This window comes from Neofelis nebulosa, chromosome 11, assembly GCF_028018385.1.
Source record: "Neofelis nebulosa isolate mNeoNeb1 chromosome 11, mNeoNeb1.pri, whole genome shotgun sequence".
NCBI lineage: Eukaryota > Metazoa > Chordata > Mammalia > Carnivora > Felidae > Neofelis > Neofelis nebulosa.
Genome location: NC_080792.1, coordinates 20,286,123 through 20,303,629, shown reverse-complemented (window position 1 = coordinate 20,303,629; position 17,507 = coordinate 20,286,123). Strand labels below are relative to the sequence as shown.

The following is a 17,507-nucleotide window of genomic DNA, read 5'->3' as shown; positions in this document are numbered from 1 at the left end:
AGTGGTGGGAGCAGCTCCTGGGAATGACATGACACTCTCTTATCTCTTTCACTGGCTGGCTCTCTTTCACCTGCTTGGGAGGGGCCAGCCCTCTGCCACGCATCCTCCATTGTCCCAGAGCATTCCCAGGGAGATGGGGAGATGGGAGGTGCTTGGAACAGAGAGAACAACCACATCACAAAGGCTTGGGTGACACTGGCTTGCCACCTTGTACATGTCCCTTTAGAGCCCCTAATATCCATTTTTATGCTAGAACAGAAGAGGGAAGGAGGCAATCATTTCTACAGAGGAAGAAGTTATTATTGAGAAAAAGCCTGGGCTATAGAAATATAGCAACTGGAGGGAGTTCTGGTCACCTTGCCATCCCTCTCAAGTGAAAGTATAGTTCGGGTTCTCGTGGAATCCTGCCTTTGTTGCTCTGAGACTTTTAATCTCTAAGTTCATTTCACATTTTCTTTCTCTTGAGAACATGGGGTGTGTGTGAGCTCTTGCTCGTGGCAAGTGGACCTTCTAAGAATCACATCTATGGAAAATAGAGTATTGACTGTCCTGCTCGCCTGGCTCACAGTCTGGTTCTTACCAGAACAATGGGGGCCTTATCAGCCCTCTGGGGTGCTGAAGATAGTCAAGACTCTCTCTAGTTCCATTAGGGCTGCCTGACACCCTATCTTGCACACTTGCTTCTTAGTTATTGTAAAGCTTGTACATATTTAGGGAGCTTTTCCATCAAAATACTCTGGAATGGCTAGAGGCTCAGACGCATTAATGATATCTGCACACATGTGCTTTTTATCCAAGTTCACAGCTCCTGGTCATTGAGGGTAAACAGTGTTATCAGTGATTATTATGGATTTAGTCAAATATATTTTATTCCTGTCATTTATGAGCACTTGTGTTGGCTGGTATTTACAATGTCGGGATTCTGTCACTTTGGCAACCTTCTGAGACAACATTTTTCCAATGTTACAGTGACATTTCAAAAACTCAGTATTTACAAGCAAACTACACCCTCTGGCTCTGTGATGGTGCAATTCAGTGGTTGCTGAACAAAAAGGATATGCATCTAGAAATTTCTTCAGGAAGTACCTCCAGCTGCTACTGGCTATTACTTCATGGTCTAGGGTAGCCCTATGTTCTCTGGAAGGAAAAGCCTACAAAGACATCAAGGAAAAATGTCAATGTTACATGCTATTGAAATGTTAACCATTTAGGGTGGGTCCATACGAGTGAGGTCCGCTCTGTAAAGCTGACAAGTCTCCTAACATCTCTGACCTTCAGCTTCCCATTTTGCTATAAAGCAGCATTAGGTACTAGGTGGCATTTAAGTCCTTTCTGTGACATTCTATCCTAAGGATTTCAATAATACATACAAAAGTTAAACTCATTATCATCATTAGTTGTTGTTGTTGTTGTTGTTGTTTTCGTGTCCAACCTCAAGGTTAAAAGAAAAAGAATTGTGTGAGGGAAACGTGAAGAAGCAAATCATGATCTACTCAGCTCATCCACTTCTTCCTGTTTCTACCCAGCCTCTATCAGGTAAGATGTACCCAGGAGAATGAAGGAGGAAACCTGGGAGACAAGACGCAGTTGGTAATTTATTTTTAAGTTTACTTATTTCTTTTGAGGGGCAGAGAGAGAGACGGAGAGAGAGAATCCCAAGCAGGCTCCGTGCTGTCAGTGCAGAGCCCGATGTGGGGCTCGAACCCACAAACCATGAGATTATGACCTGAGCCAGAATCAAGAGTCAGATGCTTAACTGACTGAGCCACCCAGGTGCCCCGAGACACAGCTGGTATTGTACTTCACCCATGGGCTTCAAGGCCTCACCATGCTTAGGCAGCTTGTGGCCTTTCTACCAGTGGAGTAGAGTTACTACCACTGACCAGCAACTGATGCTGTAGGGAATATGTACCACGTTGTGTGCAATTTGTAGTTACTTACGAGAAACATTCAAAATACATACTCTCTTTCGTGGCCTCTAAAGGCAATGCTCTAGATATACAGACTGCCAGGTTCATCATAGCCTCCTTAGAAATGCGGTCTTACTGACAGAGATCCCAGTGCACTAAGCTAGATGATACCTAAGTTAACAGTGAAAAGAGAGGGGAACCATCTACGAGAAGACTCTGTGGGCCATTTGCTCTGACAAAAAGTGTCACCAACTTTATCCAGAAATAAAGAAGTGATAGGGAAAATGATAAATCTGGAGCCAAAGGACTTTGCCCCCTAGTCCCATCTCTGCCACCTGCTATTAATAGTGACAAAACTTCTCTGAGTGCTTCTGTTTTGTTATCAATGGGGATTGAAAATAGTCCCTACCTCACTGGGGTCACCAGCATGATTAATCTAAGACAAGAAATTTGCATGAAAGTGCTTAAATACGTCATTTGCTCACAGTTATATGATTCATTACCATTGTTGGTGCATTTATTCATTTACTTATCCATCCAATGACATTTGAGCAAACACTCACTGAGTGTCCTCTGTTAGGCACCAGGGATGGAGATGTCAGGCCTGCTCCCTGGCATTTTCTGGCTGTGGGGAGTGTGACAACTGTCAGGGGCAGTGGCACCTGTGTACAGAAGAGAGCCCCTCATTGTGGCCTGGGTGTAACAGTGAGGGTCCCTGGAAGAAACAAGGCATGAACTGAATCTTGGATAAAGAGTGTGAGTCACCTGGTAAAATGAATGTAAGGGGAGAAGGAGAAAGAGGATGAAGATATTCCAGGCCAATGGAAGCGCTCTTGTAAAGACAGAGACAATTATGAAAGAGCCCTTAAGGGAACTACAAACAGCTCAGTATGGCTGGAACACATGTGAGTGAGTGTGTAGGACAAGTCTGGAGGCCAGGACCAGGCTACCAAGAGTCTGTACATCATAGTAAGGATGGGCCTCTGAAGCCATGAAAGGAGGCTAAGCAAGGGCATAACAGCATCAGGATTTTGCGCAGAAAAGCACTTCAGCCGCCATGTGAGAGAGAAGGTGGGGACAGATGTATTGGTAGAGGAAGCCGAGTCCATGAAGTCTGAAAACTGAGGGCTTCTGGGGGTGAGGGAGACAAACCAGTCTCAGATGGCATCTGGAGGTCAGTCACCAAGCGAACACAGATGGAAGGACTAATCTTGAGGGGGAAATTCCATCACTATAATTCAAGGTCAAAAGCACAAAACCTTAGTTGCCAAATTTTACTCTATCTCCTTGAAAAATATACCTAAATAAATGTAAGAATATGAAATTTGGAAAGTAATGAGTTAGAGCCTCCAATTAGATGACTGTACTATTAGCTCAAACCCTCTACCAGGGTAGTGATATCATGATCTTCAGGGGGTGGGATGGGGAGAAATAGGGTGCTATTTCATAATACATATTTACTGAACACCCAAATGAAGGTATGGTAGAATATATTGTTGTTGAATGTTCTGGAATGTTCTGATTGCTGGTTGAGGTTCTACAGAGCTGATTTAGTATGTCTCCATTCTGTTTCTAAAGCAGTAGCTACAAATACCTAGAACACAGGTAAAATTATTTGCACCAGGTAACTAAGGGAGACCTATTGAATAGAACTCCATAGGAGCCTCCAATCTTGGCATCTGAGTTTTTGAAGGTACACTATGAAATTTAGGAAACAATGTAGTTACTTAGGATACAATGAGAAGAAAAATCTGCTTTGTAATGAGGTATGAAATAGAGACAGTCTGCACTCTAGGAATGATAGGATGTATGTGTTACCTGCAAAAGGGAATAGAGAACAAGTTCTCCTAGAAATAAATCCAAGTATAGTTCCTTCTTCCACGTATAAGACCTTAAACTTAAATATTCTTACCAGAATATGACACCCAGGACTTGTACTCTAGAAACAAATTGAAGCAAATCTTACTTAGTAACTAAGTGTCAACAGGACTGAGAACAGATCTACATTAGTGATTTCTCTTTGGTTGAGACAGTTAAATGGTAGAGACGCAGAAAGACTCCTTGAGGGACAATGTCAGAGTAGTAGAAGCTGTTGACATTCTTCTTTGCCACATGTCATTGTCCACAGCAGATCTTTTACCACTGTCGATGTTGTGTTGTACCGGTCACTCTACACATGACAGTTCTGAGTTGCAGAGCTCAGTGAGAGAAACAGATCAAAAGCACTGGCAATAGGTATTTCTACAGAAGGTAATCACATCCAGGAGAAGAAATTTCTGTTGATAGGGCTTCCAAGGAATAGTATGGCCTGAATTAAGCAGTATTCCCCCACATGTGCATGAGTTTTGTTCAAAAAATTTATTTAGAATGTATAATGTATTTTTCTATAACACAAACAAACTCACAAAGTTGAAATCCTTCTAAGATCTTGAATTCTGATTCTCTTGGGGTTTGGGATCCTAGTTGTCAGCAATGACCCTATCTAGGACTCGGCTTTTTTTTTTTTTTTTTTAAAGTAATCTCCACGCCCAACGTGGAGCTTGAACTCACAACCCTGAGATCAAGAAACAGAATGCTCTACCAACTGAGCTAGCCAAGTGCCCCTAGGACTTGGCCTTTTATCCCCACTAGACTCTGAATCTCTGTGAACTGTGAGAGGGGCAGAAAATACCCTAGTTGATCAGAGACCGAGAATAATCTCATGGGCACAGGCAACCCCAGTGGAACTAAATGACCAACAGTTTTAATCAACAGTCTTGATTATTAAAAAAGAAAATCCATCATTTAAACTAAATGCGACTATTTTTAATCCTGACTGGTGATCAATAAGGCAACCTGATTTCCTACCTACATTGGGGCAACAATCACTACTATTTAGCTGTGACTTTCTCCTATGGAACCAGCCACTTTCCAACTGCCATCAGAGGATCTATTTCGTAAGTGTACTCACTTGGGGAACAGGCACCCATGTCTCATTCCCTCAGTCCATTCACACACTGCCCTTTGAATAGCACAAAACATTCTTTCTTTCTAAGGAACTATGCGATGGGGAACCTTCACATCCTCCTAAAAGGGTACACAGTTTTCTTCCTGTTCATATAGTGGCCATCTAGTCCTTAGAATTTTCTCTGACAATAGGAAGCAAGCTCATAAACTTTTCTTATTAACTAAATCACTGTACTTGTGGCATGATTAATTTACTATGAATAATTATACAGACACCCTAACATACTTGTTTTATTCCTGTATGAATAAAAATTTATTTTATAGACATTTATTATTGACCCATTCTTCAAAAAAAAAAGTAAATATTAAGGTAAGGAATCTAATCTAATCATCTATGTATGTTTTGTATGACCTCTTAACTCATTCTTTCTTCATATTATCTCCTTTTCTGCCATTATGGTGATCAAATGGATCTCAAAACAGATTGTAAAAATCTCTATCAAAGCACAAGATGAGTTCATATTTTAACCCTGATTTTTTAACCTTTATGTCTATTTAATAATCACTTAAAAATTAAAGCTGCATGCTGGGTCCTTTCCCTTTGACTTTATTTATCCTGTGTTTACTGCAGCGAGGCTCTCAGTGTTTCCTTCATACAACTTGCATGGTATTTTTTTTTTATATGTGGAGATGAGGCGGAAAAGGAAAACAAAAGTGAGAATAGATGAAAGTGACTTATTATCAAAGAATGAGAAAAATGAGCCACTTGGCTAAATAAAAATAACATATTTAGTGATTTGTAATATAAGAATAAAATGAACTCACTGGGTCTCAGGAGGTCTGCAATATGATCTTTGCAAAAGGTAGCTTGCCAATTTAATTGAGGTAGGAGTTATTTAATTTTTTTACAGGTATAGTTTTCAATAAAACTACATATGCCTATAATACTGCGATGGCAGATGTGTCTCGATTATTAGAGGTGGGCTCAAGGGAATATATACAATGGATCTTGAAATCTGCAAGCAGCTGTTGGGGGGGGGCTGAAATGATGGGGGAGGGCATTGTACCACACACACATGTTCCTTAAGTGCAGCAATGTTTTGTTATTTTACTGCAGGTGTATTACAAAGATGAAATTTAATAACTTACTGTATACAATACCAATAAAACTGAAAAGATTCAGTGCCCTGCTGTTCATTATCACTGTACAAATGAGCTCAGATTATTCCGTGTGCATGCACAGTCAGACCCTGATACACAGGTACCCCCACATCTAGGGCTCTAGAGAATGGTCACTGCTTGAAAAGCTCAATGATATTCCTCCTAATTACTTTCTTATCACTGAAGTGTCATTGTCCCAAATTTACACAAATGTGGCTTTGAGGTAGGTTGAAAATAAGATGTATCTAGCGTTTTTTTTTTAAATGTCATAGAAAGCCTTCACTAGAAGATGTCTTTTGAAAGGAGAGAGTAATGAAATCAACGGTTACATAGATTTCATTAAGTTACCATAAGAATTAAACAGTGATGACATATTCTATTTAACAAAATCTGGGGAAGTGCCAGGCCAAGAATGCTATCCCACCAAAACTGGACTTCTCCCTTTATTAAGTACAAAAATAAGTGCCATACTATGAAAAAAACATTTATGCACTAGAAATCCTAAAGCAAATGCAACTATGTATTCTTGCCGGTTTTCTTCTCCCAAGAAACTACTTCTGTTGGATAATAAATAACACACTGAACATAAAAGGTCCAGGCTTTAGGAAGCTCAGTTTAGTTTATCTGTGAGTGAAAGTATATGTAAAGAAATCCACATAAACATCCAGAACACAGACACCCAATTTTTCAAAGGATGAGGCTCAGTTCTAAGCAGGTTACCGTATCAGGTCCGGCAGCAGACTCGGTATCTATTCCTTTCTAAAGTATTTATTTCTAAAAAGATTATGGGGTTTTGTTGGGATCTTGCAGTGTTCCCACTATTTTAACTTGGGGGTCTTCCGTTCTAAGAGTTCCAGAAGATACCTCCTTAGTGATGAAACCATTTCAAGCATGCTCATAAAGGAATAAATATTTCTGCCATTTTATATTGAAAAGTTTTCCTGACACGGCATTGGGAGTATACTTCCTTCCTTCTGGAAAGAAGCTTTAGGGCTATCCCGATTTCTATACTATAGGCAGGCTCATTTCAACATTAACTTTTATCAAGTACATGTCAGTGTGAAACCAATTGTTTAGTCACTAATTGATTTTTCCCCTTTCTCTTTACATATAAAACATATAAAGATGAACTGAGTTCCTAATTGCTAGTGGTTATCAAAACCTCCCAAATACGTCTTACAGGAAAAGAGAAGTTAATCCCAAGATTCTAGTGAAATTTCCATTTGGATACCAGGACTCCTTTTTCTTTTTTTCTTTTTGGTGTCCCATAAATCATCTCAAAGCAATTTCATTTTTTTCATGCACTCACTGTCCTGAACTGTTGTATAAAACTTGCCTGTGCTTCTAACACATATATGTCATTTCATGTATTTCACAAGTGAGTTAAATGCCATAATCGAAAAATTATGGGGTCACATTTAAGAGCCTGAGAAAGGTATGGTTTTAGAATTTGACTCTATGTAGTTCTTATATTTTTGGAAAACTAGTTTGCTCTATGAAGAATCCAAATTCATGTAATAGCAAACCATATTCTGCCTGCATTGCACAAAAAGCAAGGCCCAAATATAATCTATACATTTTTAAGAAAGTGTTCATGCTGTTGCTAAAATGTGAATTGGCATATTCTACCCCAGCCTTTTCACAGGGAAGCTTTATTGGTTTTAATGAAATTACACATGCTAATTCTGAAATTACAGAATGGATCATGCATATAGACACAGGCGGTTTACTTAAAAATAAGAACAACCAAAAAGGGCCAGGCAGTCAGGAGCCATGTGGTCCCCCCACCCCCCCCCCCCCCGGCCGCCAACCTCCCGCCAAGGGCACAGAGTTCTAGCACATCCTTAACAGACCTGAGTGAAGCTACTATTCTAGGCACCATGTTAGGCCCAGACTCTCCAGTGGCCTGGTACCTACCAAAAGTGGTTTTCCAGATGGGCTGCAATATGGATCTTTGAGCCTAGAAACCTCGTCATAGGTGGGGCAGCAGGGAACCCACACTGGAAAAGCACCGGCTTTAAAACCAGTTATTTCAGAGTTCAGAATCTGGCTCTGAAGCTCACTTGGGATGTGACCTTAGTCCTGCTTGCTCTACTTCTCTGGGCTTCACTTTATTAATCATTAAATGAGGACAATAACAATCAGCATAAAAGTTTCTACTGGCACCTAGTATTACTTCCCAGGCTTCCTCTAGATTGAGCTCGGACTAACTTTTAGAGATCCATTCATTTTGACATCCACTCATCAGCCACATCCGGGTTGTGCACGGACTGGGGAGGGACTAGACCCACTATCTCAGTGACCATCACCGAGACAACTTTGAGAATCACAGCTGCCTATCGGCCTCAGTCGGTCAGCCACTGACAGTCAGTCTTGTGAGGTCTTTAAGAATAATTACTGGAGTATAGAGGGGACAATGTGAGAATCTAGAGAAACTCCACTGCTTATAAGATTCATCTAAGAGCGAGTGATAGAGACATTGTCATAAGGTCTAAAATTTCAGCAAAATGCTAGAGTTTAGTTTGCAAGGAAACATACTTGCCTTATTCTTCTTGCAATTAAAGCTTTTCTGACCATTACCCTGAGCCACAACAGTTTTTTTTTAATCAATATACCTTAAGAGACTTTAAAAATGCTTTAATGCTTCCAGTTCCCTCCAGTACCATATTTAATACAAGGATTATTAGCATTAAACTTGTATATGTATGAAATATTTAAATTACCAGTGCTAAAATACGAGCAATGAAAGAAAGCTTTTTACAGAAGAATATCAGCTATAAATTAAGATGAAATGATGGTGTTTTTTTTTAATCACTACTTCAAAAGCAAGCATCATCAATGTATGCTAAAACCATCAAGCCTAAGAGTACTGAGGAAATGGAATATCTGCCCAGTGCGAAAGTAACAACACAACAACTGTTTACTGATTGCAAGAGAAAGATTTCTTTACAAGAGAAAGAATCTGGGGGTCCCCACTTTCACCAAGTGATTAAAGTCAGCATCATCAGTAGCAGCATAACTTGACATTATATGCCTCCGAATGGAATATAATATGAAGCACATAGCATCATCTATGACATACTCGGGCCCAAAATGTGTAGCATCCATACGAATAAACCTTTAGACATAATTTCCCATCTGTAGGTAAGACAAGTGATAGATAACAAATTAAACAGTACCACAAAGAAATAAGCTGGCAATTCTAGATAGAGGAATATTTTTCAAGACAACTGGCCTGATTTCTTTAAAGTAAATATTTTTTTTTAATTACAGGAATTGTTCTAGTTTAAAAGAAATTATAAAGAGACAATAGAAACCAAATACCACGCATGAATGCGATGACTGAAAAAAAAAAAGCTACTGAGGACATTTTCATGGGAGGACATTTTAAGAAATGTGAATACAAATAGGGTATTAGATTGGGAAATTATTATTATTTTCTTTAGGAGTGATAATAGTATTTTATTTCAATGGCTAAGTGTTTTTAATTTTAAAAGACGTGAAAAATCTAGGGGTGAAATCTTATTAGGTCTGCCACTTAACAATGGTTCACTGAAAAATGTACATATACATTTATCTACATGAAGCAAATATAATAAATATTAGCAACTGTTTAATATAAGTGGTGGGTATACGACACTTCATTTTATTGTTTTTTCAACTTTTCTAAGTATTTGGAAATTTATGCTACGTAAGATGTCTAAACATTTTTTAATTAAATAAATGGAGCTTGATGGTCTCTGTTCAGAAAGCTGCTATAGGTGTTGAAGGGAAAACATGTAAGAGCCTCCCCTTGTTTTTTTCCATAGTACCTAACACACAGGTAGAGGGCCAATAAATATCTGCTCACCAATGCGATGAAAGAATGTCTCCATTCTCCCCTTTGGTGAGTTTTGGGATGGCTGGTATTGGGTGAGAGGTCCACCCATTAACAATGCCCCCAAAACAAACAAGCTGCTGCATGAACAGCTGCCTGGGGCACAGTCGCGATGGCACACACGCGGTAAACTCGGGCCCTGTGATGTCTGAAGTCATCATGATTATAAATACTGTGCCCCACTGTCCTCACTGGCATACTCCAAAAGGATGGGACTGGATTCTCACCTTTGGTTCCAATAACATGCCCACCGGAAACCCAGAACATAGAATTCTCTCATCATCTTCTTTGAGAACGTTCAGCCTAGAACAGTGAGACCAGCCCGGGGCCAGTACCCGGCGCCCTGTAAGTGACGAGTGACTTTCCACGCTATGACCTGTGTGTCATTCCGGGGTCTGCACAGCACATTAGAAGGGCAGACTTCCAAAGGACTTTCTTTGAGACAGTATGGATTTTCTCATTTTTGTAGGCATGAAAACAATGCTAACTAATGGTTCCCATACATTGCTATTCCGACTTCCCGGTCTCAAAATGTGATGCTGGGGCCATAAACCTTAGGTTATCACAATTCTCACCCTGCTAGTCACAGAGTACACATAGTGCAAGATAAAGCCAACGTGGCTCCTGCCTTGTAGGAGTTTACAGAATCTCGCCAGAAATCAGCATTCAACAATCCAAGAGGCGCTATGGAAGGGAAGCATAAGGCAATACACAGGCACAGTACGTGGGCGGTAGAGGGTCCTCGGAAGAATGCATTGGACCCAGACTGATTTACTGTCCACTGTGAACAAACACTTAAGTGTAATGTCAAAGTAAAAAACAAGATGCATTTCTGCTTCCACAAGATCCAAGTAGCCATTTTTTTTTTAAGAACAAAGGATTTCATGCCTTTTTTGCTTCCATGCTTCCTATTTTGACTTTAGATAAGGAAAACTTAAAGGGGCCAAAAGTTTTCGAATTAAGTCACTTGTAATTCTGTCTGTATCAAAAATAAAAATAATCAAAAGAAAAACAATCAGTTCATAAATGTGTAATTCGTTTCAGAACAAACTATAATGTTTAATTTCAATGAATCAAAAATGAAGTTTATGAGCAAGTCAAATTTCATATAGAGAAGATCCATTTTCTATAGCTTCAAAGTTTCTGGAATTTAACAGAAGTATCTGAGATTATGCCTAATTCTTAAATCCCGTTGGTTTTAAGGTCTCAACATCAAATAACTTTATCAGCATAGTCCTATTTGATTACTTGCTGAGAAAGAAAAAGAATGCAGTTGAGGTTAGAGCCTTGGACTTCACTAGAGAAAACAAGATATGGGCTGGGACATTCACAGTTGCAGAATTTTGTATAAAGACATCAAGGCGTCCTCCTGATTTTCAGTAAATCACTAATTCTCACTGCCTTTTAAATGAAGTTTTTATGCAGTATATATCCATGTCTTGAATAATCAAATTAAGGCAAAAAGTCTAAAAGCTCTTTCAAGGTCACTGGCAATACCAGTTTTTGAACACATCTTTAAAATACAGTACATTCCTATAGAACATTCTAGGAAATCATCAAACCTAGCTACACAGTACATCACCTGGGAACTGTCAGAAAAGCAAAGGCCCAACTCATAAGATTCTAATTTAATTGGTCTCAGATAGGGCCCAGCTTTCCATATAGTACACACACACACACACACACACACACACACACACACACACCACAAAACTTGCCCAGGAGATACTAATAATGAAACGATTGCTGTAGACCTGGTCTATATCCCAAAAAAGAAAAGACAAACAATTCCTGATAATCCATCCTGAACTTTCATTTAAGGAGAAAACTTCTGCCTTAATAACAATCACTTGTGTTGACATCATCATTCCATTCAAAAACAGAAGATCTCGGCAAGATTAAAAAGTTTGCATTCACCAAACATCCTATTCAAAGCAGCAAAAGAGGCCAAAAGCAAATGACATTGTTTTTTTTTTTCCTTTTGTGATCTTCAATGATGCCCATTAGGTATTAGTTATTGGTTACCGGATAGAGGTTGGACTATCTTGCGAAAAACTTCATTTCCGCTCATTTTCATTTCTGTCAGACTTTCCATTATAAATTTTATTTTCTCTCAGTAAAAGTAGTATGAGGTTGCAATTTGGCAAGAACATTTTAAGCCTGGGTGTGATTTCCGTACCCCAATTTGATTTAAATTAGTTTTGCCATATTTAATGAGGACTAAAAAAAAGTCCATTTGGCCGCTTTGCTTTTGCCTATTGGTTCATTATCTACACAGTTTCAAAAGTCTGAAAAAGTTACCATGTTTATTTCTGATAATTTTACGTGGAAATGCATTAATGAATTCATATTACTATTTTTAATGAAAACAACTTAAAAAGAACCTGCCAGCTTTTGTTTTTTTGGCTAAAATATCTACTTTTCAAAAAGCCACATGTTTTTCACTATTCATGTTAAATCCTCAAGAGGGACATCACAGATACGTGTAATATTTTTTTTAACCTGATGCATTTTCAAATACCATACACTTCAAAATAATAATTTATTTCTCCAGGACAGCATTTTGCTACCTGTTGCTTACCACCGCTATTTCTCTACACCAGACAAAAGGCTATTTGGGACTGGAATAAGCATGTTCCCATGTAACAGTGCTCAATCCTCTAAGTCCACAGGATACATTGTTATAATATGATAAAGCTGCTTTTGGAGCTCCTCAGGGCATACCATCTATAGGATTTCCACCCAGCATCTCCATAATGTAGTAAACAGGAGAAAACAAAAGCTTTCTCTCCAGGAAGCCACTCACCTTACCACACAGTGGGGAATCATTTCAGCTGTGATCTGCTACTTAGACTTGAAGCCCAAGTACCCGACACTTTGCTTTTCTTTTTGGTTTGCATAGCTGGTGTTGGAGACGGGGATTCAAAAAGCAATTCGGCATAAGAGAAACATTCACTGGAAGAGACACACTATGGTCTGCTCTATTCTCAAATTTCACGGAAAGCAGAAGAAATTCATAGTATGTGCACTTTTCCTCTCCAGCCTCAATTTTCTCAATCAGGGGATTTCCAAAATTTTGCTCTTTTATTTATCCTTAAGTGATCACACTGTTTATGGTTACTGCTGAGACCATGCTAAAGCACAGAGATAGTCGGTTCTTGCAAGACTCACGACCACGAAGCAGAAATAAGAATGACAGAATCGCCACACTCCACAGCTACATTATGAAGACTTTTTAAGAAAAGCATATGCACTCATACTCCTATATACAACAGAATTTTCCTGGACATGAATGTCTCAAAACGAGCCTCCCAAGGCCCGGAAATTCAGCCATCACACACCAGTCCGTCCACCTCTACTCCACCCTCTGCCCCCTTCCACTCCTCACCTTGTGTCTGCCAAAAAAATCACTTCAGTTTCACCCGAGGGAAGTATTTCCCACAAACCGAGGGAGGGTCTGTGTCCCTGCACATACACAGACAGACTCACGCGGTCTGGATGATGCTTTAACAAGTTAAGGGGCCTCGCGCTTACTCAGCAGAGGAAATCTTTGTGTCTGTGAGGAATCACGCCAATTCCTATTAGTAAGAAAGGATACAGGGGCGAGGAAGCCTATTCTCTCATTGACCAGAAAAAGAGGCCCAGCGAAAACAGAGACCTCTGCCATGACCATCTGCAAAAAGGAAGGATGTTGTCAACTTTCTTCTCCCCAAAACTCTAATGACCTCTGCCTTGACCCTCAGAAACCAGATACACAGGAACCGGCTCTTCTGCAGGAATTGGGAGCTTTACACTAGAGACTCGGCACTAAGAGGCTTGTCGCCCGAGCTATCTGCCCCGAACATTTGCACTCACATTCCAAAGATGTTTCCGTTGTGCTGGAATGGCTGTAAATTTCTTTCCTGCAGAATTCTTTCCAAACAAACTGCCATGAACTGTACTCTGCAGCTTGTGCAGCAGGACTTCTTAACCAAGCACGGTTCCCCTCATCGCAACCAATCTTTTAGATGCCGAATAGGATTGAATTGGTAGCTGGGCCAGAGGAGGCAACTTTAAAAATGCAAATATATCGGGGGGGGGGGGGGGCGGGAAGAAACCTCCACCAGAATTCCACCTTTAGTGACATATGACTGATCCATAAAGGTAAATCCTTCATCCTTCACGGGCTCTATTTCATTGCTAAAACTATTTGCTTACGTTTTCCAGGATATATTAAACAGGTTGTTTCAAAAATTCAAAATTGATTTTTTTTTTACCCATTTCACTAAAGAAAATGGGAGGGTGAGAGGGTTCCAGAGAGCAAGCATTCCCTTTCTAGCACAAGAAGGTACATTCTGCTTAAATGAGGAATAAAACAGTAGAAAGCTTTGAATATTTGACAGGATTATTCAATTTTATCAAGAGTTTTCCAAAGTAAGAAACCAATGCAAAAAAGAAAAAGAAATCTCAAACAAAAGATTTTAAAGATGCGATTAATTCCAATATTGAAATAAAAAAGAACACATCTATAAAAACTCAATTGTCTTAAAGCTTATACTTTGGGCTCTGGATATTATTTTCAGAACTGGGCTTTCTCTGGGCAGTGAAAAGTATGCAAATGCAGAGTGCACACAGACGCAAACACACACACGCTATACCTTTGTATTACACTGGCATTTTATTATTTAATTAAAGTATTCTTATTTTTCTAGCTCACGCATGCTTCCCTTGAGACGGCTTTGCTGTTAGCCTGCTGGCCTTGACTTCCAGCCAAAAACAATTCAGAAACAAAAAGGGACAACAAATCATATTTTCACAGACATTTTTATCCCTCAATACAACCCTGTTTTCACACAACATCATACAGCCCCTATGAAAACTATAATTTAGGGCAATAACCACCCGAACCCAGGGTCTGACACATGGCTGCATGAAGTATTTCTAGTGTGAGAAATTCTCAAGTTCTTAATTGCAAATAAACTCTTTTGATAGAACCACTTTAACCGGCGTTGCTGGTTTGCAAACAGTGCCACTGGTACCGGCTGATGGATTAAAAAATAAAAACAAGCCAGTGAATGTAGTTCTGATACAGCAGGGATCTAGAGACGAGGTGTTTATTACTTCCAAGGTCTGTGTTATTTCGTTACTTTTTAGAAGAGGGAGGCATCGGCAGACTTTCGGTGCATCTTAGTGCCACAGTCTAAGATGCATCACCTAATTTACAAAACAAACCGTCATTTACCAGGTTAATTCTCTCAACCCTTCCCCAAGCAAGAGTCTCACTTACCTGGTGGCAACCCTGTAAGTTTGATTCTCTCCCATAAGATGAGTAGGAGCCCCTTTCTGTTTTACCTGCCAAGAGAAACAACAAAAAAGTGTAAATTACGTTTTTCCTTTAAAAAAAAAAAAATCTCCAGGTAACAGACATCCACTTCTCTTCCCCGATGTTTACATACGTAAAGTAGGCACTACGGGCAAATGTATGCAAGCAAGAGAGGGAACAGCACTTCCTCACTCTGGCTATGATAAACTGGAAAAAAAATATCCTTCATTCCTATTCTTAGCCAAACTGCTCCACACTTCCAAAAACTGTCATTCCAATGGCCTCCACTTTCTCTAACAAACAAATTGTCAGCCCTTATTTTCACTTTCTTTCTCTCACAAAATTTAAACAATTTCATTTTTATTTACACAGCAGGCAAATTATCTATGTAATGACCCTAGTCTAGTAATTCCCATTGATTATATTGACACTTAATGGTGAGGCCAAAGCTAATCAATCAAGGCTCTCCAGATGGTGAATATAGCAAAGAAACTACTCAAAATTCTGACTCTCTCTCTCTCTCTCTTTTTTTAAGCTCCCTTTCCCAGGGGTACACCCCATAATGATGGAAATGATGATGGAATTTACATTTGGGAAAGGGGGATTTTGAAAAATTGCCCCCTCTGAACCCAAATTCAGATTCTACCAACTGACCCAGTGGAACAAGGAATAAGGCAACGTCAGTGTCTGGTTCCAATTCTAACAACTCAGTTTTTATCCGTAGATGGCTCTACAGAGATATATAGAGCCTCAGATGCTATCTGGCCACATCTAAGGATAACATCAAGGCTGCTCATTTGTTTATTTTAGAAGTATCTTTAGCCTTAATAATCTGCAAGGGAGACAATGAAACCACATTTCAAGAGATCTAAGCAGTAGAATTTAGTGACATATGAAGAGTTGTCATAGAAAATTGATCCATATTAGGACATTAAAAAGGACTAGTGACATGACTAGGTGTCCAGAACATAAGCCCCACCCCAAGAGGGAGGGTTACTTCTTTCTTCAAGAGTAGAGCTTAAGGGTGCACAGTACTTTACACCCAGGACTCTACTGTTCTTTTTTCCAATGGGAAGACTCAACAGTGGTATTTTGAGACACTGAATTGAAATCCTTCTAAAGTTTACAACCCCCAAGTTTTCCTCCCTCAACTCCAGTTAAAATAAATGTTAAAAGTAACAGTAGTCATTTTTTATCTTTTGGTTCAATGACAATGCTATTAGAGTCTACCTTCCTGACACCACACAAAGAACCTATCTTTAATAAATCTTCTATCTTGTCAAAAGTGCACCTTGTAGCTAAGTCACTATATACATAAAATGGAAGATGATTTTCAAAAAAAAAGCCAAACCTGAGTGTTAAAATTTCTCTCTCAGTATTAACTTTTCTACTAGCTTCAATGAATCTCAGGCTTAGGAAAACACTTCCCCCCTACCCCATTTCTGGTATTGTGTTGAGGGCAAAGTAGAAAATCAATGTCCATATCAGTTTCAATTCCAATGAAACAGGATACCATCTCATAGACTGTCTATCAAGAAAGATCTAAGAGAATAACTTTCATTGTATGAGGATTTTACGTTAAAGAAAAGACACGTTTACCCATTTCAGAAGCATAAGTGGTCATACAGACATACGTACTCTTCTGTGTAAACCAAGTGTAAACTTATACTCTTTAATTTCTCTTTGTAAATATTACTAACAGAAAAAGCTCGACCTTTATGAGCTAACAAATGACATATGTCCTTCCTTATGCTCTTATGTCTAAAAAGCTTCAATACAGCCACCACATAGTTCACTGTGATGTAATATCCACTTTTTTAACAATCAGAAAAGCAGGTGGAGTAGGGAGGTAGGCAGACAGACAGATAGAAAGATAGATGGATAAAGGAGAATTTACTCTGACTTCCCAGTTAAGTGAACAAACATGTAGTGTCCTGTTTGGGTAATTTCTAAAAATCAGATTGCAAAATATAGTAGGAAGGAAGAAAGGCTATCTAATTTTTCTCTAGAAGGAATTACTGAAGCTATCCCCTATAGAATTTCACCACCTGGTATTATTTCCCACCCCTGACTCCAGCACAGAGACCTGGTTCCTACCAGGATTTGTCTCAATTCATATATATAAGCTGGGGCTATTCCTTCCATCATTTTAAAGGTAGAAGATCAGTGCAAATAGTAAGGGGGAGAGAGGGGAGGGGGGAGAGAGAGGGAGAGGGAGAGGGAGAGGGAGAGGGAGAGGGAGAGGGAGAGGGAGAGAAGAAGAAGAAGAAGAAGAAGAAGAAGAAGAAGAAGAAGAAGAAGAAGAAGAAGA

General features: G+C 39.4%; 1 protein-coding gene across 31 annotated transcripts in view; it reads right to left on the bottom strand.

Moving 5' to 3' along the window:
- The window catches only part of TCF4 (transcription factor 4), a 356,945-nt gene that overhangs the window by 161,148 nt on the left and 178,290 nt on the right, over positions 1-17,507 (bottom strand). For 26 of the 31 annotated variants that reach the window (XM_058692003.1, XM_058692006.1, XM_058692012.1 and 23 more), the window contains one exon: positions 15,161-15,225. In XM_058692003.1, the coding sequence (XP_058547986.1) occupies positions 15,161-15,225 (65 nt within the window). Of the gene's footprint in view, positions 1-12,700; positions 12,719-13,282; positions 13,540-13,749; positions 13,871-15,160; positions 15,226-15,329; positions 15,364-17,507 lie in introns of those variants that run through there. The other 5 variants (XM_058692020.1, XM_058692022.1, XM_058692024.1 and 2 more) reach the window with 5 other exon arrangements.